General features: G+C 37.7%; 1 protein-coding gene across 1 annotated transcript in view; it reads left to right on the plus strand.

Annotated features, from left to right (window-relative positions):
* Positions 1-24071, plus strand: part of REV3L (REV3 like, DNA directed polymerase zeta catalytic subunit) — a 79086-nt gene that overhangs the window by 7178 nt on the left and 47837 nt on the right. Inside the window, exons 5-12 of the mRNA XM_018077767.2 lie at positions 4015-4111; positions 12918-13012; positions 13582-13686; positions 14629-14713; positions 14799-14947; positions 15230-15355; positions 17907-18144; positions 22025-22164. Coding sequence (XP_017933256.2) covers positions 4015-4111; positions 12918-13012; positions 13582-13686; positions 14629-14713; positions 14799-14947; positions 15230-15355; positions 17907-18144; positions 22025-22164 — 1035 coding nt within the window. The remainder of the gene's footprint in view (positions 1-4014; positions 4112-12917; positions 13013-13581; positions 13687-14628; positions 14714-14798; positions 14948-15229; positions 15356-17906; positions 18145-22024; positions 22165-24071) is intronic.

Here is a 24071-nt window from a genome sequence, read left to right on the forward strand (position 1 = left end):
AGATAATGGCTGCAGTGCTCCTAGCAACATTCGTACTGCTCTGCATGGCTCCACATCACACATCCATAAGTAGCCAGCCTCGGTCTGCTGGACAGGCACAGGATCACTGTCTACTGCTCCTGGCACAGCAGCTGAGCAACAAATGGTTTGTCCCTGGTACAGCCTTACAGAGGCACTACTGTCCTTGTACAGCAACCCTTTCTAAACTCAGACCTGTTGGACAGGTGTACAAGGCACAGCCTCTGCTTACAACTGACACACTTACTTGCCTGTTCCACAGCATCTGTGTCTTGGGAGTATGCATTCATTTCAGTCAAGTATAGTTGAGTTATACAGGCCAGGCCAAACAGCAGTAAAAGCCTTTGCCTAAGATGTGCAGCAAACACTTATTTTACTTCCCTTGCAGATGCTGATCTAAAATTTGGTCTGGCAAGTAGTAGAAAATTCAGTAATAGATCTGTTTGTAAATATAAGTAAGCAGCCTCAGGAGCCTATTTCCAGTGATATTTTTCTCACTGAGATAAGTAGACTATTTTGAAGGCTGAGAGAGGCCAGCAGGCAAATTTGTTGGTAGCAGGAATATTCTACCTTCATCAACCTGTATCCAGAAGATGCAGGAGTTCATTTTCTCAAGTCCTTGTCTTTATGGACAGTGATGAAGGCTGCAAGTTCGTTCATGCACCACATGCCACTCATGGCTAGGCTTTGCGAACGAAGATTTGGGAAGGACTCTACCCACATTTGCTACAAGTGCGCTGGTGGCTAAAAAGGCCAATGCGACAAGTTCAGTTGCAAAAGGCACAGCAGAAAGACTCCTTAGGTGGTATTGACAAGACATGGTTCTTTCTACGTTGTCTTTTCTCCTCGAGAGTGATCCTGTGTGCGTTCTCAAAAGAAACAGCAGCGTTATAGATGGTGTGTCTCCAGACCTCCCAATTGGAGGCCAGAGTAGACCAGTTATGGTGATCAATATGGCCAAGGCTGAGATGTTGTTTCAGGGAGTCCTTGTATCTTTTCTTCGGGGCTCCTCTCTTGCAGCAGCCGGTGACAAGTTCACCATAAAGCAAGATCTTAGGGAGGTGGTGGTCCTTCATCCTGGAGACGTGCCCTGCCCATCGCAGCTGTGTTCTCAGCAACATGGCCTCAATACTTGTGACTGCTGCTTGTTCTAGAACAGATGTATTGGTCACATAATCTGACCAGTGGATGTTTAGGATTGTACGAAGGCAGCGTTGATGGAAGCATTCTAGGAGTCGCAGGTGGTGGCGGTAGATGACCCATGATTCAGATCCATATGAGAGAGTAGACAGCACTATGGCTTTGTAAACACTGATCTTGGTACTTTTCTTCAAGTGTTTGCTTCGCCAAACTCTTTTATGAAGATTTCCGAAAGCACTATATGCCTTTGCTAACCTGTTGTTTATCTCTCCGTCAATCTTACCATCCATAGTGATGAGGCTGCCTAGGTAATTAAACTGCTGGACTGATTTGAGCTCTGATTCACCAATGGTGATATGGGGATGATGGAAGACTTCCTGAGGTGCAGGTTGATAGAGAACTTCTGTCTTCTTTAAGCTGACTTCCAGCCCAAAGAGCTCAGCAGCCTCTGCAAAGCAGGATGTTAAACGCTGCAGAGCTGCTTCTGTGTGGGCGACAAGGGCGGCGTCATCAGCATAAAGCAGCTCCCGGACAAGATGGTTTAAGGTCTTGGTGTGGGCCTTCAGTCACCATAGGTTGAAAAGGCTTCCATCAGTACGGTATCGGATGTAGGTACCATTTTCTTCGTCGAGGTCTACTGTGGCCCTTTGAAGCATCATGCTGAAAAAAAACGCAGCCTTGTTTCACACTGTTGGTTATTTGAAAGGGCTCAGAAAGTGCATTGCCATATCTGACTTGGCCGTGCTGATCCTCATGAAGTCAGATGATCATTTTAAGGAACTTGGGGGGACATCCTAAACATTCCAAAATCTGCCACAGACCTTTTCTGCTCACAGTATCAAAAGCTTTGGTGAGATCAACAAGGGTTACGTAGAGTCCTTTGTTCTGTTCCCTACACTTCTCTTGCAATTGTCGGAGAACAAATACCATGTCTGTGGTACTCCTACTGTCTTTAAAGATCTTTATATCAAGAAAAGGGGAATATTGAGTATCCTTAAATCTCTATCCCTATGAGTAACTCTACTGAAGAAACAAACTGATACAGGAATTTGAGACTTGATTTTTAGAAGTATACGAAAATAGGGTTCATGGGGAAGAAAAGGAATAATGCACTAAAACCGCTCTGGTGTGGTATTTGAAATACATATAAATTTGAAAAATAATAGTATATATTTCGTCAGTTGGCCTATAAACTTGCACAACTGCTGTGGGATGTATTTTCCTTTAAAATATACAACTATTTAGCCCTGTTTTGTCAATTCAGAATAATCAAGTTGCAGATGAAAAATAACAAGAGATGTTTCTATACCTAGTAAGCTTGCATCTTAATAGGGAGAATTAGCTGATGTGCCACACGGTAAAAACATGGCTGTGTTTCTTCCTGGACCAGCTCTACCTAGGGACAAATCATCACTTTGGGATAGCACAGACGCGAAGCTATGCTAGGTTTGAGCTGAATCTGTGCAAATGGGATCAGATACGTTGTGTTGCCTTCCTGGAATCACCTGCTTAAGCATCACAGTGCATTAGATGTTAACAGTGCTGGTGTGGCTGAAATGTGAGTTAGTTCCTGCATAAGCACGGGTGTGTCTCTTCACCACACTTGAGTGCCACATATCCCATATGTGTTTAGTGTCTGTGTACCATGTCAGTGCACTTAAGAGTCTGATGCGGAGGCAGGGTTTGCAGGAACTAGTCTGGGTGCAGTAAGCTTGTCTGGAATGTATTTAATTAAACCTGCTTGCTTCTGTTTGTAGCTTCTAAGGTGTTTTGGCATGGTATTTGCCAGCTGCTTCCGTAGTAATTGTAGTACTCAGGGCTTTTTGCTATATGACATATCCCTACCCAGCTAGTCCAAGTAGTGGAATTCACATTGGCAAGAGTATTATGAAATTTATAGAATAAAAATACATGTTCTAATAAATATTCACTTAATGAAGACCTCTGAGAACTGAGTTGTTTAGTTAGTGTATCTTTAACAAATGTAAAAGTGTTTGCTGTGGCTGAAAGGTAAATTTAGTTCCAAAAAACTGCTAGTGTGTGACATCAACATAGCTGAGAAAATTCAAGGTTCAGTCTGGTCTTTTGGATAGAAGTAAGAGACTAAGTAATTTTCAAAGTCTTCTCCCATTCCGCCTCCCTCCATTCCTGAGCTTTGTGATTTCTTGTGCCATATCCTGTGTATGTTGTCTTTCCTTTCTCTGAAGACTGAAGGTTCAGGCAGAGATTGAAGGGAGGTAGTAAATCTTCAGAGTAGACTTCTCCAGCATGACTTCGTAGCACATTTCCTTACACAGAGACCTCTGAGCAAACTTAGATGGTGTTTTCTTTATTTGTAGATCAGACATCTGCCTTCATTGCAGGTTTCCACTTATTGCTACAACCACTGCATCTGGAATATATTGTATATTCCCTTTCAGCTCACAAGTAAGAGGGAGGAAAAGTGTGAAGTAGAATTTAGTGTTTTCTTTGGCTTCTAATTTCCATTGGGTTCTGACTCAGCACTTGGGAATTCTGAAGTTTACATCAGAATCTGTACAATTTATTTTGAAACTTGTACAAATAGAAAAAGATTGAATTTAGGTTAAGATATGACTAGAGCACAACAAATTTAATCCTAGTAATATCAGTGTGTTAGGAATGTGTTTTTCTTTTTATATGTATCTGCATGTTAGAAAGAAAGATCATTTATATGATTGTGTAGTAATTTGTGAAGATGATATCATGCAGTGCTATTTATTCTTTAGGAGCATCTGTACTGGTAATATTAAATAATAAATACAGTTATATAATGATATGTTTAAAAATATTTCCACATTAAATGAATTAATTTCTCATTCTACTTTTTTTTCCTAGGTGATACATCAGGTGTAAGTAAGCATCATAGAATTCATTTGCCAGAAAATTCAAGCCATGTATCTTTCATTGAATGGGAAGAAGATGAAATACCAAGGTCAGCATGCCAATTTTTTTTAATCTGTGCTGTATTTTGTTATATACATCAACTTGTATGTAATACAGGATTCCAGTCTCATTTAAAGGACCCTTATATGTTCAAAAAAGGTGCTGATATGACACAAATTATCATTATTTAGTTTCTTGGTATAGTTTTGGTCATCTGACACTTTCTGGTGTATGGTTGGAAAAATCCAACCAGGACATAACAATGGGAATATATGTGGCAAATTCAGCTTTTTGATTTTTGGAAGATAAGTTTCTAGCTAATGACTTCTGATTAAGAGCCAAGGGAGTTTAGTAGTTATAGAGAATAGTTACACATCAGTTCACAGATTCTGGTTTTGTAATCACTCAAGTAACATGACCTCACTGATGAGGCCGCACCTCAAATCCTGTGTTCAGTTCTTGGCCCTGCCTACAGGAAAGACACTGAGGTGCTTGAAAGTGTCCAGAGAAGGGTAACGAAACTGGGGAAGGGTCTGAAGCACAAGGCTCATGAGGAGCAACTGAGGGAGCTGGAGTTGTTTAGCCTGGAGAAAAGAAGGCTCAGGGTAGAACTTTATCACTCTCGAAAACTATCTGAAATGTGGTTGTAGTCAGGCGAGGGTCAGTCTTTTCTCCCAGGTAACAAGTGGCAGGGCAAAAGAAAATGGCCTTTAGTTGTGCCAGGGAAGGTTTAGATTGAATATTAGGAAAAATTTTATTCACTGAAAGGTTAGTCAGGCGTTGGAATAGGCTGCCTAGGAAGTGGTGGAATTGCCATCTGTGGAAGTATTAAAAAAAACATGTGGTTCTGGCACTTGGGGATATGGTTTAGCACTGCTAGATTAACAGTTGGACTTGATGAGTTGGGGAGGGGAGAGAAACTGACAGTATCTGGAGCTACTTTGATTTGTGCAGTTCATCCATAGCAAGTTCCTTCTTTAAGCTACTTCCTGATGTTTGACAGGTCCTTCTGTCATCTAGTGGTCTTCTCAGTCTTAGGGTGGTTCCTGTCATTCTGCTCCAAAATGCTTATCAGGCTCAATATTCCCTGTTTCCCACTAGTGTTATGTTCTGGGAACATTTGCTTCTCCAGTAGGAAGTGCATGCCTTAAACCATACTTCACATTTTTCTAGTGTGCAAAAGCTTGTGTTAGGTAACATCTGGTTTTCTGATTCTACTTCTACTTTAAGATTTTGTAACAGTGATTTTACTTGTGGTCACTTTATATCCAGTTGTTCTTGGACAACTCTTTCTTCTCCTTTTTGGCTGCACACTTCATTCACAGTCCTTTTCAACGTGTATTTGGCTTGTAAATAAGTACTTACTTACTTACTTACAACTTACTTAACCTTTGGAAGGTTGGATTGTAAATTAGACCAGGATCATCTGATGTTACTTTACACAGATGTGGGGAAGGAAGATGAAAAGAAAGCAAAGTTGCACTTCCTGGCTGTCAAAACCAGAGAGGGATGAGGTCAGCATAGCAGGAGCCAAGGTGTGCATCCTCATAGCTATAACTACAGGCCTTGTTTCTGCCTTCTTCCACGCTTCTGTGTATGCAACCAGGAATACAGCACCTTACTTGTGCCAGTCCTTCTCCGGCACTCACGCTTGTTCCAGAAGTGGGATGTTAGCAGTAATGGGGAAAATCCAAGCCTGTCCATTTCCCTAGCATATTTATTCTCTGTACTTTTGCCAGCAGGAATTTATTTCATGAACATAAAGCCTGAATACTACATAAGATGCCAGACAGATTCTCTCTAGCACTGTATGCAATGATACTGGTAGTTCCTGATATGCTTTACAGTTTCATTTATCATGCCACTTTGGCTTGTAAGCATTTTAGGATTTATTAGTACAAGGTGATTCTATTCCTTTTTTTTTTTTCCAATGGAACATCTTCTGTTTGGAATCCCTTGGAAGTTCTTGTAGGATCTTGCATCCCATTTTTATATTTCATCCTGTTTATATTATTCTAATTCTAAGTTATCCTGCTTTTGTTTTCTGATACTGGCTTATGTCTACTGACTTGTCTTATCAGCATATTTCATTACCACACTGCTGCATTTTCTGCCAAAAATATTAATGAGAAGTGAAGTAGATTCAGTCACAGAAACTGGTCTATATTCAGTTCTACAAATTTTTTATCAATGCTTGGGTTTTTTTCATATAACCAATAGGAATTTCATCTTTACTTAGCTCTTAAAATGCTTCAATGAATTAGGAACTCATTTACAACTCCTCCAACTGAGATTTTTTCCCATATGATACTGTGTCAAACATTCTTTTGTCTAGAAAATTAATTTTTTTATTAAAGGTGTTCTAGCATGACTGTCTTTCCTATGCTGTAGGCTGTACATGCCACAGCAAAGTAAAAAACCTAAATTTTTCCAGTCCTAATTTTGCTCTGTTCTGTATCTACATCAAATTAATTGCCTGTTATAATTTCTCCTGGATTATTTATGGGAGGCATTAACTTAAAACAGTGTTCTTGTAATCAAACCCATGCTGCAGTCCCTCTTTCAGATTACCTTCCTACTTTATTTCCTTTCAAATTCTGAAAATTTGTATCTAGGTCATTTTAATGGACCTATAATTGTCATGATCAACCTTGCCTAGGGTACATCTGACCTAGATCATATGAGATACCTATCTGAGGAAGCCCTTGTAATTGTTTCTTAAAATGACTGTGACTCAATTGTTTTTATTTTTGCAGTCTACAACATTACTCGATATCTCTAAAGCTGCCTTTCTTCCTTTATTTCTGTCTTTCCTTAATGAGTTCTGTATTCCCAACACATTTAGCTTCTGTGTGTAGCTATATCAACAGCTGTATTGATTTCTAGTTTCATGTGCAATACCAGGAGAGTCCCCACACTTTATTTTCCAGTCCTCTTGAGTTTAAGAGAAATTATCTGTTTTGTGAATTGTTTAGCAAAAAAAATTTACTTGCTGTATTTCACCACTTGAATGTTTTCAGCAGCATTTGGAGTTTCTTCTGTCACTGAAATTCTAAGTTCTTTGCTTGTTGTTTATATCAGATATGAAAATCACATAAATCTTTCCCTACCTTTCAGCTGTACAGTGAAGTTATTAGTTGTTATGTCAAGAAAAAGCAAAGAGGGAAAAGACATTCAAATGTTGTTTGAGACCACAAAACTTCTAGGCCAGTCTTGTATTCTTTGTGACTGGGATGTCTGTTTGACCTCATTATCCTTTGTTTTGTGTACATTGAGAATACATTTTAGAGATAGTCCAACATGTATCTGCCAAGTCCTTGCTGTACGTAGCAGTTAACAAGTTCTCTTGTTTAACGAAGCAGTGCCAGTGATTTGACACTTCTTGACTTTGGAACACAGTATATCAGTTGGCTGAACTATGATTCTGGGTACCTGGAAGTTAATATGCAAAATAGTATTTAGAAGTCATGTGTGTAACATGGGTGACATTTTGCATGAGTAAGTGCCAGTGGTGGTTCCTTATTTCAAAGAACTTTTGAGAACTCTGACAAAGTTTCTTGGTAACTGAACTCCCTCTTCAGTACTAGAAAGCACCTTGCTACTCTGCCACATCTCCAAAACAGTATTTAACCTAGCTATGTCCTGTCATGCTCCTGGCAAATCTCTGAATTACTAACTTGCTGCTATGATTAGCATACTGTATTGAGCCAGGGACATGTCTTTTAATGTAATTCTAGAGCGATTCTGTTATGAAGTAGACAAATGTCCAAAGCCCCTAGTGCCCAGGAATGCCTGCTGTTCTAAGGCTTTTAGATACAATACTTGCCAGTGTTATTACCCTGGAACCTGCAAAGCCTGCCTTAAAATGGGCAGTAGACACCTGAATCTGGCAGTGCTATCCTAAAGTTTTTGACATCAGGAGTTCTTCGCATGAGACACATTTATGTTATCTCTCAAGTAGGTAATAATAAATGATGAAACCCTTATAAGAGTTCCATTGAGAAAACTTTTTTGGTAAACGTCAGACTTGGAGTAATCTGCCAGTCAAATCTACCACTTGGACATGATGTGTTAAAAGCAGAATGACTGGTAGACTGCTTTTGAGAAGCACTTTTTAAAAATCCTAGATTTGCAATTAGACACTAGTTTATATGGAAGTGGAGACATCTGACGCATAACACTTTTGCACAATCTAGCAGATTTTTACTAGGTTTGTAGATGTCATAGTTGCTTTTCTCACTTGTCTGGTTGTGCATGTTTTTATTTAGCTATTTGATTTTTAATATAATGTTCATGTTATTAAAGTCACTGGAACATCCCGAAAACAGAGACATGTTTTCTTCCATGAACAGAATATGGAAAATTATTATGTCAGATTTTAGAGTCCTTATCAGTGCAGTTGAGTGACACTTTTCAGATTCTCCGTGAAGTTAATTTTTGTCTGCTATGCTCAGTTTAACATTATAAATACCTCAGATGTGGTCATCACAGAACTTGTTTCCTTAGGCTGTCATTAATATTGGTAATTAGGATACTGACACTGATGTTCATTCTTCAAGGTTTTTGAGGGCTTTGATCTATCTAGCTGTATGTAGTGGTGTAGGTAGTTGACTGTAGCTTTAATTCATTGCCTCAGCATCTGAGAAACCAAACCATGGTACTTCCTTTGAGCACAGGTTTCATCCTAAACTATACTTACCATCTCAGTGGATAGTGCAAACAAACTATTATTTTCTTCAAAAATAATGACCATTTTCTCTGTCTCTTCTCAAAATAATGTGTTTGGAGAGTTTCATACAAAGATAAGATGGATTTGTATTGCAGGTTTTCAGCATGGTGTATAGGTATGAAGGGCAATTTCAAATGGACTGGTATGAGTATCCCAAGTAGCCTAGCGTGGCAACTCAGTGTTGCGCAACCCTGATTTATCTTGCTTTTTGGAGAGTAAAGTTTTGTTCTTTTGCAGCTGGGTTGCTTCTGTTCCTATGCCACCTCACTTAACCCTGCCTTTCAAGTGTCTGCATTCAAGCTGTATCTTGTGAACAATTCTCTCTACATTCTCTTTTACAAAATGAAACCTAGACACATTGTCTGGGACTAAGTCTTCTTTTCTAATCTTGTTCTAAGACAGATATTCTCAAATCATGGTTTTGACATTACATAAACCACGATTTTTCTTTGCAAAACTGATGCCTGTGATATGAAGCAGGTGATTAGTCTGTTGTGTAGGGCAATCTGTGTCAAACAGGCCATTCTGAATATCTTCCAAGGGTTTACAACTGCTAGTTCATATTTTCAACTGATTACAGCTGGGAGACTAGACATGTTCTGACTTCTTCTCACCAAACTATTGACAATACTCAGATTAAACAGTTCCCAAGCAGGATGTAATAATGTTAAATAACTGTACTTCAGGACAGTTTGTGCTCCTCCCTCACCTCCTGACATTTTTGTTTTAATCAGCGTAAATTAAAATGTTAGAAGGGCCAGTTAAATCTGCTCTGCTTTCATGAGCCCTTTGAGGCTTTTCCTTAAGTGGGAAAAAATGGCTTCTTGGCCTTAGTGGCTTACCTGAATGTGGCAGAAGCTTGTAGTGCTACTGCCCTGACTTCAACTAGTGCAAGTGTCTAGCAGCTCACCTTGACAAGGATGTTAAATGCCAGGCTAATGAACTGGTTGTATTGGGAAGATGTTTTTCAAGTGTTATGAACTTACTCTGCGTGTCAGGTGTCTTCATTAGCTTCCACATCAGTCCTTGGAGCATGCAGTTTTGACTGCCAGCCCTGCCTTCATCTTGAAAATGTTAATGACAACTATGATGATAAATCTTAAATTTGTTTCAGAAAGGACTCTTGTTAGCTCAGTGTTTGTAATTTGAATAATAAGCCATGTGAATTGGAATACTGTTGTTTTGGCAAAGAGATTCCTTAAATCTGTTTGATTTAGAGCTTGGGCAAAATGAACTCTTCTACTTCTAGTTGCTCCAATTGTTTGAATGAGTTGCAGACAAAGAACATGCTTCAAATTAATATTATTATGGAAAAATACTTAATTTACATTGACAACTACCAGTTTGTTCTGAATTCAGCAATGTTGAATTTAGTGTTATTTTTATATGATAAATCCATATTAGAATCTCTCATAGATAAAAAATCTGATTATTTGGAAGGCTCTTGGCCAATTTTGTCTTTGGTCTTGATCAGTTCTCAAAAAAACTCACTGGCCATACTCTTGATGGGGATGTAAGAAACCAAGACATGAGATTTTTTTGGAAAAAGCGTCCTAACTAGTTGAAGGGAAAAGAATAGAAAGCTGTCTTTGTCAGAGGAAAGGCAAATGTTTCATTTAATGGTTTTGGTCATGAAACAAACTCTTCAGAAATAGGTCACTAACCCTAAAATACATTTTTTCTTAAACTTTTCAAGAACTTTCGTTCTTTCTTTCTCCCTCCCTGCCCCTCCCCTCATTGTTTGTTTGTTTTTATTGTATTCTTTTAAAAGAGGAAATTAACAAAAGTGGAAAGCTCAGAGCTTTGCTGTTGTATCCTCCAGACAAGTAAAATGCTGATCTTTACCAGATTTCAGATATCAGTGGCCATTATATATTGTGGTCCTCTTTTGCTTGTTCCCAGAAATGCTTTGGTTTTTGTGAAGGGAGCCAACAATTTTTGCAGCCTCCTCCCTCACTCTTGTTTCCCAATGATGTTGCAGTTCTTTCTTGTTGTGGGATCAAAATACAGGTCTCAGCTTGCCTGCAGTTCCTGTTACCCATTGTGCAGGCAAGAGGCCAGCTCTGTTTAAATGCTTTGATGAACACTCAAAGTGAATGACATGAAAAGTATGCATTTTGAGCATATTTATGGAATTCTTTCTCAAGTGATGGTTTAACTGGGAAGAGAGGGAAGTGATGACAATGTATTGTCCTTAAAAGTGTGCATAGAATCATAAAATAATTTTAATTGGAAGAGACGTTTAAAGGTCATCTAGTCCAGCCCCCTTGCAATGAACAGGAACACCTTCAACTAGATTAGGTTGCTTAAAGCCCTGTCCAGGCTGGCATTGAATGTTTTCAGAGGCGAGACATCCACAGCCTCTCTTGGCAACCTGTTCCAATGTTTCACCAACCCTCATTGTTTAAAAAAAAAATTTAAAAAATCATCCTTACATCTAGTCTAAACCCACCCTCTTTCAGTTTAAAACCATTACCCCTTGTCCTATCACTACAGACCCTACTAGAAAGTTTGTTGCCATCTTTCTTGTAGGCCCCCTTTAGGTGCTGGAAGGTGCTGGAAGGTCTTCCTGGAACCTTCTCTAGGCTGGACATCCCCAGCTCTCTCGATCTGTCTTTGTAGGAGATGTGCTCCAGTCTCCTAATGATCTTTGTGTCCCTCCTCTAGACTCGCTCCAGCAGGTCCGTGTCCATCTTATGTTGGGAGCCCCAGAGATGGATGCAGAATCACCTTCCTTGACCTGCTGGCCACGCAGCTTTAGATGCAGCCCAGGATGCAGTTGGCCTTCTCGACTGTGAGCAAACATTGCCAGCTCATGAGCAGCTTTCCCTCCACCAGTGCCCCCAAGTCCTTCAGCCTGTGGGTTGCCCCAGTGCTGGTGCAGGACCCTGAACTTGGTCTTCTTTAACCTCACAAGGTTCACACAGACCCACTTCTCAAGCTTGTCCAGGTCTCTACTGATGGCATCCCATCACTTGGATGCATCAACCAGATCACTCAGCTTGCAACATAACATAACATAACTGCAACATAAGTGAGGGAATTTAATTTTACATTTCTTTTGGATTTTATATTTCTAGATAGTTAAATACTTAATTTTCAAAGAAGTGTCCGGAATCTCCAGCTTTTAATTACATCATCTACTACCTTCCTGGGTTATAGTAAATTCTATTCAAAACTTAGAGAGCATTGAAAATGTTAAGGAATTATATCTTATCTTATAATCTTGCTGAGATTTTTGAGGCTTTGTGTGTGTCAGGGAATGTAGGAGTACAACTAGGTGCTCTAAATCACCAGTTAATTAACACAGACAAATGGTCCTGAAGAGCTTTGAGGGGATTTTCAGTGTTTCCCTAAAAATTTTTAAAGGGTAAATAGACTTTCACATAAACCTGGGAAAAGGTTTCTCTTTCTTAGCTTCCTCCATGAACCTCTTAAAAGTGGTTCACTGACAGCAACAGGTGGAAGGTCACTGACCTCTGCAATTCTGAAAAGGCACAGCAGGAAGCTGTTACAAGATCCTTGCACAACAACCTTGAATCTGTTTCTAGTATTTTAAGTCTTCACCGAGCCAGTTATCCTTAGTTCAGCATGTGTTTGGGTTGTTAATGCTCTGTTTATATTCACCAGCATAAAGAAAAAATCTGAAAAATAAAATATTTTTTGCTTCACTTCCCTTATCTGTAAATGTTAAAGCGTTTTGCATTGCTCTTAACTATGAATGAGAGAGAAAAATTCTTGCCACTGTGTTTTCTGGGTGCAAGATCATGCCTATGGATGTGGTCCTATTAGCTGAGTTCTATAGAACATTCCATCTTGTATTTGAGGAGGAGAACATTATTGTAATTGTACTTAGCATTGTTTACCAGGTCTTTCTCTTCTTCTCACAAAAGAAAAAAGCTAGACCCTCTAAGTTGAAGATACAGATTTCTTATCTAATTAGATTTGAATATGACCATTAATTTAAGGACTTGCAGGGGAGGATAAGAACTGATAATTCTGTATTCAGTTACTTACTCCGTTCCCCGTGAAATATTTTAGATGTTAGTGCAGTTGGAAAATGATGGTCCATGTTTCAAAATCAGTGTATTGATAAAATTAACCTGTGGTATTTATGTTGTCACAGCTCTTTAATGTTGAAAGGTGTTGAGCCACAAAGTACCTGTGAATTGGAGGTGGATGCAGTAGCTGCCGACATTTTAAATCAACTGGATATTGAAGGTGAAGTGTTAACAACATTCCATGTAAAATGGTTTTAGAATAGAAACTATGTTGTCATCTTCTTTTAAAGCTCAGTTTAGTTAAATCACAATCCAAATTTCAGTGTTAGTAAATTGTTGATTTAAAAATTTATAAAGTTTTAAAAAAGAATTGAATTAACTCTGGAAGAAAACAGGTTATAAAAATAGCCTATTATCAGAGCAATATAAAGAGATTTTTGTTAATGTATAACAGAAGGTTTCAGACCTATAAAGAGAATAGTAATGGAAATATTAACATCAAGTATGCATGTGTATGTACATACACCTATATATACATACACACACATACTTGATGAGAAGACCATAAAAAACCAAAGATTTACATTAAAATAGGAGATCTAAAAAACAAATCAAATTACACCTTAACTTTTACATAACACTGAATCCTAGAGTAAGGCAAGAATTACAATTAAAAAATAACAGACTAGAATTGAAAAAGAAATGAAGAATAATGTCAGAATCTGATTTGGGGAAAGAATGCTTTGTCACATTGACAGACTTCCCTTCATATATTCTTGCCTATTTCAGCCCAGATTGGCAGGAACCCTGGTTTGCAAGCTATATGGGAAGACGAAAAGCAGCGACGGAGACAGAAATGTGAATCTTCTCAGATTAAGCCACCTGAGTCACAAGGTAAAATTGTGCAGCTGTTAATCCAAACTTTGAATGAGAAGCAAGCAAGAGGGTAGGATTTAAGTTGGTGTATCAAGTTTGAGGGCTTTTTAGATGTACTGGTTTTTTTGCTTCCAAGCTTACTGATTGTCCAATATGTGTATTCCGATTTTTAAAGCAAGATACATAATCTTGCCTAAAAACATCATGATTCTGCTAGCTGCAAAACATTCTAGACAGAATGAAAGATAATGACAGCTAAGATTGCATGGTTTGTGATGGAAAACATTTAAATGTTTAAATACTGGCAAAACTAAATCTCTTATCTTGAAGCTTTCCATTGTAATTTATGCACGAGAGCAATTCCTTTTAATTTCTGTGGAATTATATCTAAGGTGATATTAGATTAAAATTCTAATAGGATAGACAAATCCCTGTGTTCTTATGTAAAATTCATTACAAAGGGAAGACTGTGCTCTGCAAAGTAATTGCATAAGGAACAGGCTATTCTCTGCAGAACCCAGGCCATGTTTCTTTTGAAATATGAATGATATTTGGCAAGTAAACCAGAGGATTGCAAGAAGGAAAGAGGCAGGTTCCTGGCTAAGGCAGACTGCTTTCTCACTGACTTTTTTTCCTGTGTTTTTGTGTAAGGTTATTCAGACTACATAAACCAGACTTTTCAAAATTGTTCACTGATTTTTCTTTTGGATGCTCACCTTGGTGGAATTTCATGATTTGTAAATGCTGTTGATACTCACAGTTACAGATGAGATCAGTCAGAGTATGTGAAGTATTTGAAAGTGTTTAAATACGCCTGGAAAATCAGCCCTCAGTTTGGCACTTAAAGTTAGCAGATACTTCAACTTTGAACCATTTCCTAATAAAATTAGTAATTTTAGCTGCTCTCTGTGTAAGAGGTCGAAGTAAAACTGAATAACAAATATTTTTCAAATTTTAAAGACCGTGGATTTGTGCCAGCAACAGAGAGTGAAAAATTTTTTCAGAAGAGACTTAAAGAAATTCTCAAGCAAAATGACTTCTCTGTGTAAGTGTTTAGCCATTTATCATAAAGTATAGTATTCTATGCAAACCTTAAATATGCATTTAAAAATTGCTTTTCAATTAACTAGAACATTGTCAGGATCATTGGACTACAGTAATGGATCAGAGGAGTTCTCTGCTGAGCTAACACTACATTCTGAGGTACTTTCTCCTGAAGCCTTTCAGTGTGCACCAGCTAATATGGTAGAAGTGCATGATGATAAAAAGATGAACAAAGGTGAGTATTTTTAATATCATAATTGTTTAGGCATAAATCTGTGTCATGGTTTGACTGTTTATTCTATTAGCAGAAGGAAGTTATGATTGTCAGTTATGAAAAAATTAAGAGTAGTTTTGCTTTTATTTTTACTATTGTTAGAGTAAGCCTTTATAAAATTGCCACAGCAAATAATGGAAATATACTTGGATAGTAAAATCCATTCTGAAGTGGCTTGCTTTCATAATGTAGTGATGTGTCTTATGTGTTTTATGCTTTCTCTTCTTTTTTTTTTTTTTAAAGACTCCGATATGATGCATACTGCTAAAGAGGAGGCACTTATTAATGAAGAAGCAATTTTAAACATTGTGGAGAACAGTCAGAGCTTTCAGCCTTTGTCTCAAAGACTGAGTCAGACTACAGTTTTTAGTGAGTATGACTGGAATGTCTTTTCTTCCAGGCTATCTTATTGTTCAGCAGTCTTTGTTGTGTTCACTTAGGTAACCAGCCATGAAAGAAAATAAGTAGTTTACCTCAGGGAGTTTGTCAAGCAGATTGAGACTTTATATACATGCATATTCTACCACCACCAGCACTAAAACACCTTATGTTTTCTAAAAAATGTCACCAGGACTGTATTTGTAGAAGCTACTGTGTTTTACTGGTTCACTAAGCCCTTTCCTCTCACCAGGTCAACTCAATGCAATCTTTTGTGAGTATTGCTCTTCCCTGTGTTCCTAGGGTTATAGGGCTAAAACTGTCAGAATAAAGATGATTTGACTGTCTGTCTGTGGTACTCTTGCAGTTACTGACTGCATCTTTCTTACAGTTAAGGTAGGGGACATGCTTATGATCTGTCTTTAGAAGCTCAGTTTTCTGGAAATACTGGGGGATAGTAGGCTGATAATGAGAGGCAAGTTGCAGCAGAGCATTTCCCAAAATTTGTAAATATAGAAGAATGGTGGAAGGCAAAGAAACAAGAAGCAGAGCATTAAAGAGGGGAAGAAAAACCATGACACCAAAAAAATGTGAATGGCGTGAGGGGGAAACAACAATAAAATAACCAAGGAAGGAACTTGTATGAAAAACTACTTCGGGTAGAAATAGTTCAAATACTCTATAGAAGGTAAAAAGCACATAGTTCTTGCTATCTCTCTATGTATGTTCTTGGGTAAATATAATGTATAAAGTCAATATGCACTACATGGTGCAGGGCAGGGAGGAGTATCTAAAACCCATATCCTCCAGTGTTTTTGATACCTATAGGGTGTGAATATGTTTATGGGCAACAAGATACAATATAGCAAGAGTATATGTCTATGGGTAAAAAATGATACAACCTTGAAATCTTTTCTTGCTAAGAAAGGAGGAGTTAGATGAAGAGTGGTTTGTGATGCTGTTTTATTTTGCAGAGTAGGCAAGATTTTGGTTATCAAAGTGTTAAAGGCAAGGATTTGGATTTATTGGGAGAACTGTAAGAAGTTATGTGGGAACTGGCAAACATGAGCAAACCTGAGAGGATGACTAGTAGCTAAAATAATATATAGGGTATATCTTTGACTGTGCATTTGAATTGCTCAACCAAATAGGAGTGTTGAAGTGGTATGTTTTTTCCACTGACTAGGGAAAAAACAAGAAAAGTTCAAGATTATCTGACTCTTTTTTTGTCCTTTTTTCCTCCCCACTTCTTTTTATCATGGGGCTACTAATTCCTGGTGTCTTCTGTGACCATGAGTAACATGCTGCATATTTAGGTCTCTTATGCTCTTTCATGCACTAGTCTTCACTATTCCTTTGTAGAGTTGTAGTGTCACAGGGACTGTGAACCGCATGACTTCTACTGTTCACTGGGAATTACCCAACAAGGTTCATATTAATGTGAAATAGAGGTTGGAGTTTAGTGAGGGACCTCACAAAGAGCAAAGTAACCAAGAACATAAAGCATAATTGAAAGTGGGTTAATTCAGAACTCTGGCAAAGGCGATGGTTTCCACTGTAAAGGGTTGTATGGTGTCTTGTGAAGCCTTCGTAAAATATGAAAAATGCCTTCCTCACTGATGTTGAGATCTATTTTATGTAATTCTCAAGATCATTGTAAATCATATGATATTCCCTGAGTAAAGAAAGTAGAGATTGTAGTTCTTCGACCAGAGGAAAAGAGAGAAGTAACAAAGATGCATGGTAGACTGGAGATCGTAAGTTGGTTATGAGGTCAGATGAAAGGTAAGCAGGAAGAGAGTGAGAAAAATTTGTGACTTGAAAGGATTTTCAAGAAACAAAAATAAAAAATGAGATGGGGAGTGCATGAATTAGTGTAAACTTGGGTCAAATAAAAATAAATAAAAAAACAAAATTTAAGAGAGGAGCGAAATTAGGTAAACTTTCAGTGTTTAGAGAAACCTGTGAAGAGAATAGATTATAGTGAAAAGAGAGCTGAAGTTAAGCATTATTGTAAAGGAGAGAAGGAGGAAGAACTAGTAGATCAAAATCAGTATCCCTTTTCACGAGATGCAGTGGTTGAAAGTCTTCGAGTGATACAGAGAGAAGCAACCAACAAAGTTATTGAAATCATGGGAGATTGAAAAGGTGGTGATGCTTCAGAAACTGGCACTTGTGCTGAAATTAAAGGGGAGAGTGAAGCTTTACTGAATATGAGGAGGTAATAGGAGAGTGGAGAGAGAGGGAGAAGTGCTTCCAGTCAATCTATTACAATCAGAAGAGTAGGGCAGAAAAAAAGAAAGTTGTCAAATTTTTAAATAAAGAGCTAGAAAAAATAAATAATAAAATTTGAAAAAATTAGATATGAAAAAAGATTTGATTCTGTAGCCTACTTTGCCATAGACATTAACAAACTAGTAGATTTTTAAATGGTGAGGGAGTTTTTTCTTTTACTTGGGTTTGTTTTTTACTGATAGACTATAACTAGTCATTTACAAGTAGAACAAAATATAGATTCTACTCATATGGGCTTTTTCTGCAGTGGGCAGTAGTGCTGATGAGGCCATGATTGATCTGTTGGCTGGATTGGAAACTGATGGATATCGGATGGAACATCAAAAAACACTCTCTCACCATCATTCTCTTGGAAGCTGTCGAAATTCTCAGAACAGTGATGATGAAGAAAATGAGCCACAGTGTGAGAAAGAAGAAATGGAACTTAGCTTGTTAATGTCCCAGAGGTGGGACAGTAGCATGGAAGAACCTGGGCCGAAAAGAAGGTATATATGTGATTTTGTTTTCTTAATGTTTTTGTTTGCCAGATCTTTCCTCCTTCCCACCTTGTTGTCAAGTGTGCAATGAACCCAGTGAGCTGTAGAGAGGTCTCTGTTGACAACACTGGAAAAACCTGTGCAGATCTTAGGATGGAATGCAACTGTTTAGATGATGCTGTGAATCATTGATGTTATCTGGAAATAAAGATTAAGTGTTTAGGTTTGGCCAGACATAAGCTTCTAATTTCCACTTTGAGGAAAAATTGAGTAGGCTTTTTGTTCTACAAGTCCAAATACAAAAAAACCTTCAGTGGTAGTAACTTCCTGGTAAGGTCACAGCTTGAATGTAGTACAAATATTAAGGTATATCTCATACATCTTTAACTGAAGTGAATATTTAAGAAGTATTCATGCGAAGACTGACCAAGATGCCTGAGAAAAACACCCATTTGTTTCCATGCTCAAAGCTTAAATCAAAACATGAATGTTGCTCAGTCTGCTCAACTGCTAAAGGTCAGCAACTTGAATATTTTTAAGGCCAAGATTCTTGGAACACTTTTTCAGGTTGTAATGACCTTTTGTACAGTCCACACTGAGAGGCACTGAAAGCAGCTATATCCAGTTTCTCTTCACCCCTGCTTTCAGCAGACCTTCTGATATTTATAATTCCATTTGAAATATGAGAGATTTCACAGACATACCAACTTGATATTTGGCAGTTTTTTAGATCATAAATTATAATTATTCTATGTTTTGGAGAATCAGAGACATATAGAAATATTTCTTTGATTTCCTGAAGACACACAAAAGTTGTAACAGAATCAGAAGTTAGATCATTAGTCTCATAAGTTCGAGACATAATTGATCTCTATAGCTAATTTTCCTGTCTGACCTTTGATTTCTTTGGGTTTTTTCCCCTCATAGTAGTCAAAGTTGAAATTTCCACCTCAAAATATTTAACATTAATCTTCATTTTAGTGGTAGTTTCTGTGTAAAACCAACCTGTATCTTGCAGAATTCATTAGCTCAGGCACAGCTCCGTATGGGCATGACTGTACAACTTTGGCAGTCAGGTAGGATCCTGAAGCAATTAAGTGCTTTTACGCAGTAAAGAATCCTAGTTAAAAGCTCAACAGACTTGATGATCTGTCTCACCAATAACTTGCTCATATATCCCTACATCTTAATTCCAAACAGAAAACTCTAGGGAGAATGTACATACCAGGTGCTTCCACAGGGAGTCAGCTTGTGTTCAGAGGGAATTACAAGTTCTGTTTCACTGAGATGTCTGCAGAATCTGGACTGACTTCAGACACAAGCATGACTGTCTTTGCCCCCAGCATGATTCTGCTCGTTCGTAAAGAGCCAGTTTGAGTCTGATGATGGATCTAACTTTGCTCAGTTTTATTCTGTCTGCACTCAGGCTCATTCTATCTGTACTGCTTCCTAATGCATCCTACCATATCCATACTATCACTTCTGTTATTGAGCATTCACCAGTCTTCTGTTATCTCAGAAAATATATTGAGATAATTGTAAGATAATTAATAAAATAATAAAATATATTGAGGAGTAACCACACCCTACTGAATTAATTAAAGTACTTGGATTTGATTTGTGTTGAACTGGACTGGTTCATGTGTGGTGTATGTATGTTACACAAATTTTCCTGGAATCCAAACTGATGGGCTTGTATGCAGAGAAATCCAAGTTGTTATCTGCAGAAGTCATCTCCAGTCTGACTGGGTTGACTTAAGTTGACAAAGATTTACCTGGGATTAGAGCATAATTCAGGTTGGAAGAAACATCTAAATGTAACTATGTAGTCCAGTGCCCTGGTCAAAGCAGCTTTGGATAGATCAGTTGCTCAGGGCCTTGTCTGGTCAAGGTTTGAGTACCTCCAGAGACAGATGGAATAGTCTATATGGGCAATGTGTTCTAGTGTTTAGACACACTCGTAATGAAGAATGTTTTCCTTACATGTAACATTCCTTGCAGCAGCCCTGTACCCATTGCCCTTGTCATACCACTGTGCATTCTGAATCTGGTTGCATTTTCTATATACGCACTCGTCAGGTACTTGACAAGTGCAACAAGATTTCCTCATAGTTTTTTCTTAATGCTGAATAAATCCCATTTGCTTAGTCACTCCTCATATGTCATGTGTTCCAGTCCCCAGTCATTGGCTACTCCTCATCTGGATTTGCTCCAGCTTGTCAGTGCCTGTCTTGTAGTGGGATGCTCAAAACTGAGCACAATACTCCAGATGCAGCCCCACAACTACTGAAATCAGCTACAGTCTGGCAGTCACAGCCCAAGATGCAATGGGCCTTCTTTGCTATAAAGGCATACTGCACACTCTCATGTTCAACTAGTTGTCCACCAGGGCTTTTTCATCTTTTTCTGCTAAGCCACTTCCTAGCCCATCTCTCCCTGCCTGTAGCCATGCATATTTCATCCCATTTTAGGGACATTTGGATATGTCTTTTTGGAAGCGTGTGAGGTTCCTGTCTGCTTTTTCTCCAGCCTGTTGAGATCCCTTTGGAATAGCAGAACATACCTGCTCTCCAGAGTATTGATCTCTCTCCCCAGTTTGATGTTAATTTGCATATAGAGCTGAATGTCTCTGTACTGCACTTTTCCACATTTTGGGAACAAAGAAGAGGGAGAACTAAGCTCACTTAGGTACCTCACTGTGCTTGTTACTTGACTCTTCCAAGTCATGTGTTCAGATCTGAGTGGAAATTAAGTAGCTATATTTGAACCTATTGTTTCTGAACTAATAAATGTGACTTGATCTAAATTAGCTCAGTGCTGAGCACATTCAGATGTCTGGGTGTTATGATACATATAGTTCTTGCTCTGGTCTAACTCCACTCATAGAAGATTTTTACAAAAGTAGACTCTATTTAGGTTGTTGTGAATTTTCGTTCCTGTAACTTGAAGACATTTATACTTATATCCTATAAGGTACTACACAAACTTAAAACCAAGCAACACACAAATTAAAAAAAAAAAACAAATCTCAGTTCCTTACAATGTATCTGGGTTCCTCTCTTGTATCCACAGAATAGCTAGTTTCTATTAAGAATTATGTCCATATCAAATTTATTTTAAAGAAGAAGAAATCAAATTCTTAAGCACTTTTAGAGTTGTAATATACTGGAGGATTTGTTTTTTGTGGTTTTCTATTATATTTTTTCTTCCTTCCCCCATCCCCCAATAAAACCATGCCACCTTAAAAACATTAAAAAAAATCATAGAAGCTTTTCTTTGTAGATGTACTTCTTTTTTTCCCCGCAAATTTATGAATGTAAATATGACAGTATAGAACAGTTAACTTAGTAAAAGCAACCTTAGTATTAGCAACAGTTAATGTTCAATGAGGGATGGAAACAAACATAGTTTGTGATTTAGTTAAACCTGCCAAGAGAGGCTAATTGTTTTAAACAGCAAAGATTTTTTAACAAAGAAAACCAAAAACAAACAAAAAACCAGAAAAGTAAACATCTGTTTGCTAACAGCTGAACTGAAATGATTTTGCATAGTTGGTTTAGTCTTCAAGTTTCAAGCATTTTCAAACAGTGAAATTAAATCTCAGTAAAATTGAAATAAAATTAAGCATCTAAATGCCTTCTCTATGTCTTCTTAAGCTAGTGAATCCTGCTGTTTTAAATGGTTGGCTGCCACTGTTGCCTCTTAAAGTAGTAACACTGGATAATTTTTTTAATTCTCAGTGAGAAATGTAACAATTTTTATTTCCCTTTGCTTCCCCAAAACATACAAAACCATATAGCAGCACACCCCATGATTTCCAGGTCCCTGTGGCTACTGATTTTCCTAAGAAAAGTATTGTGCATCAATTAGTTCCTTCATTCTCCTTTAGGTCAGCTGGCAAAAACGTGCATCGAAGTTCAGCAGAAGAGGATTCATCTTCCGAAGAAGAAATGGAGTGGAGTGGTAACAGTATGCTCCTAACTAATCTCTCTATACCTCAGTTAGATGGCACTGCAGATGAAAATGGTGGTAAGTAAACAGAAAATCAGCTTTGGAAGTTGAGTCATTGTTCATTTTCACATCAATTTGCTAATTCTCAAAAGTGCTGACCGTTTTCAGTCCTTATTTCAGTTGGAAGGAAATGTTCTCAACGGATTGCAGAAACAGGCCCTTAACATCTTCCTTAAAAAACACCAATAATTTAATCTCAATGTCCTCTATGAATTACCAGACTCTTGTTTTCTTATTGTATCAGTGATCAAAAAAGGAACATTGTTTAATTAGTTTTATAGAAAAAAACTTTATTGCAAGGAGTATTTTTCTATTACTATCTGTTATGCAGATATGGTATTAAAAGTAATGATTCTTTAGGATCATTTATCCTCCTAGAGTTTCATTATAAATAGCAAACATATTAGTGTGTAAATTTAGGTGATTCTTTGCTTTGCAAGTATTGACCACACATGCTAAAATATAGTGAGCCTTCATTTGGGCCTATGTTTCATTGAGCAGATTGCATGTTCATATCTTGGAATTGCATGAGTAAAAACTGTGCAGTGGCAAAGCTGATGCAGAAGAAACTGCCTTTCAAAATCTATAAAAAATAAATTAATCTGTAGAGATACCTCTTGCTGTCTTTACAACGTGTCTTTGATCAAATAGCCTTAGTCAATCGAATACACACTTTGAGGTTAGGCAAATATATAAATAATATTTGTTTCATTAGAAAATCTACAGTTTTTCACATTACAGTGTTCTGTTGAGAAAGTGAGCTGTATAATCTTATTATATAGACAACCACAGCTGTTCTTTTGTATTCAGTGTTTAAGACATAGTTTGCTTTTTCCTTTGCTTTTCTAGCTATAATGGTACGGTTTAATACATGATTTGATGCACTACTAATATGACTTGTTTTTGTAAAATATACAGTTGTAATTTCCTTACTCGCAGTACTTTCTCATTTATTGTAAACCAGAGATGCTACTGGCTAATGAAACTGTATCTTAAATAATTATTTCAATTTTAGAATATTTAAGCAAGTGAAATGTCACATGCAGAAAGTGGTCAGCTTAGAAAGTTTATTACTGTGAACTTCTACATCAATTTCTAGGAGATACAACAAATTCAAAACAGATCTCAGTCTGGATCCTCTAAATTAGAAAATGCTTATCCACACATGAATTTGTATCTATAACATCTGACTGACTGACAAGTATTTTTGCAATTTTTATGTCTAAATAGCCAAGTATCTTCCAAGTGTTTGTTGACACTGCCAAACTCCCATTTTCTTGGTTTTCAGTTAGTCATCATCATTCTTTCTGTTGACTCCTACCGTCAAAGAATCATAGGCAACATCTCTGGGTTGTGTTTCACAGCTTATGGACTTTGTGTATGCATTACAAAATGTTATTAGAATCAGATTGGAACTTCCTTTTATTTTTCTCATCCAGCAACAAATAAATTGCTAAGCTGAAGGCAGCATGAGTCTAAAATAATCCCCAAATTGGTTGAGACTTACAGTAAAGGCCCGAAGGACACCCTGTGTAGTACATGAGTATACAACGCATGCTTCCGGGTCATACAGTATGTTTCATATCTCCTATCCCCCTTCAAGATTATAGCTAAAGATGTGGACAGATGAGCAAATTTTTGTGAGCCAGGAGGTCTGCAGTAGCTCCCTCTTTGCAGTGGAATAACCTCCTTCAGTTCTTCACCCGCTGGTCTCAAATTTATGTGCGAATATAATACATAGAAGTGAATTCAGGATCAAACTAACTGCTGCAATATTCTTGCATAAACACCTGAATGGGTGGTGTATTGCTCTGCTTTATAAAAAGACAGCAAACTACCTGTGTTTAGTGCACGGAACAGTTAACACAAAGCCCTTGCCATGTTGTGAGATACTACTTTAGCCTTCTGTGCAATGACTTTTCTGT

Source organism: Manacus vitellinus, unplaced genomic scaffold (assembly GCF_001715985.3).
Source record: "Manacus vitellinus isolate BGI_N305 unplaced genomic scaffold, ASM171598v3 scaffold_4_pilon, whole genome shotgun sequence".
Classification (NCBI taxonomy): Eukaryota; Metazoa; Chordata; class Aves; order Passeriformes; family Pipridae; genus Manacus; species Manacus vitellinus.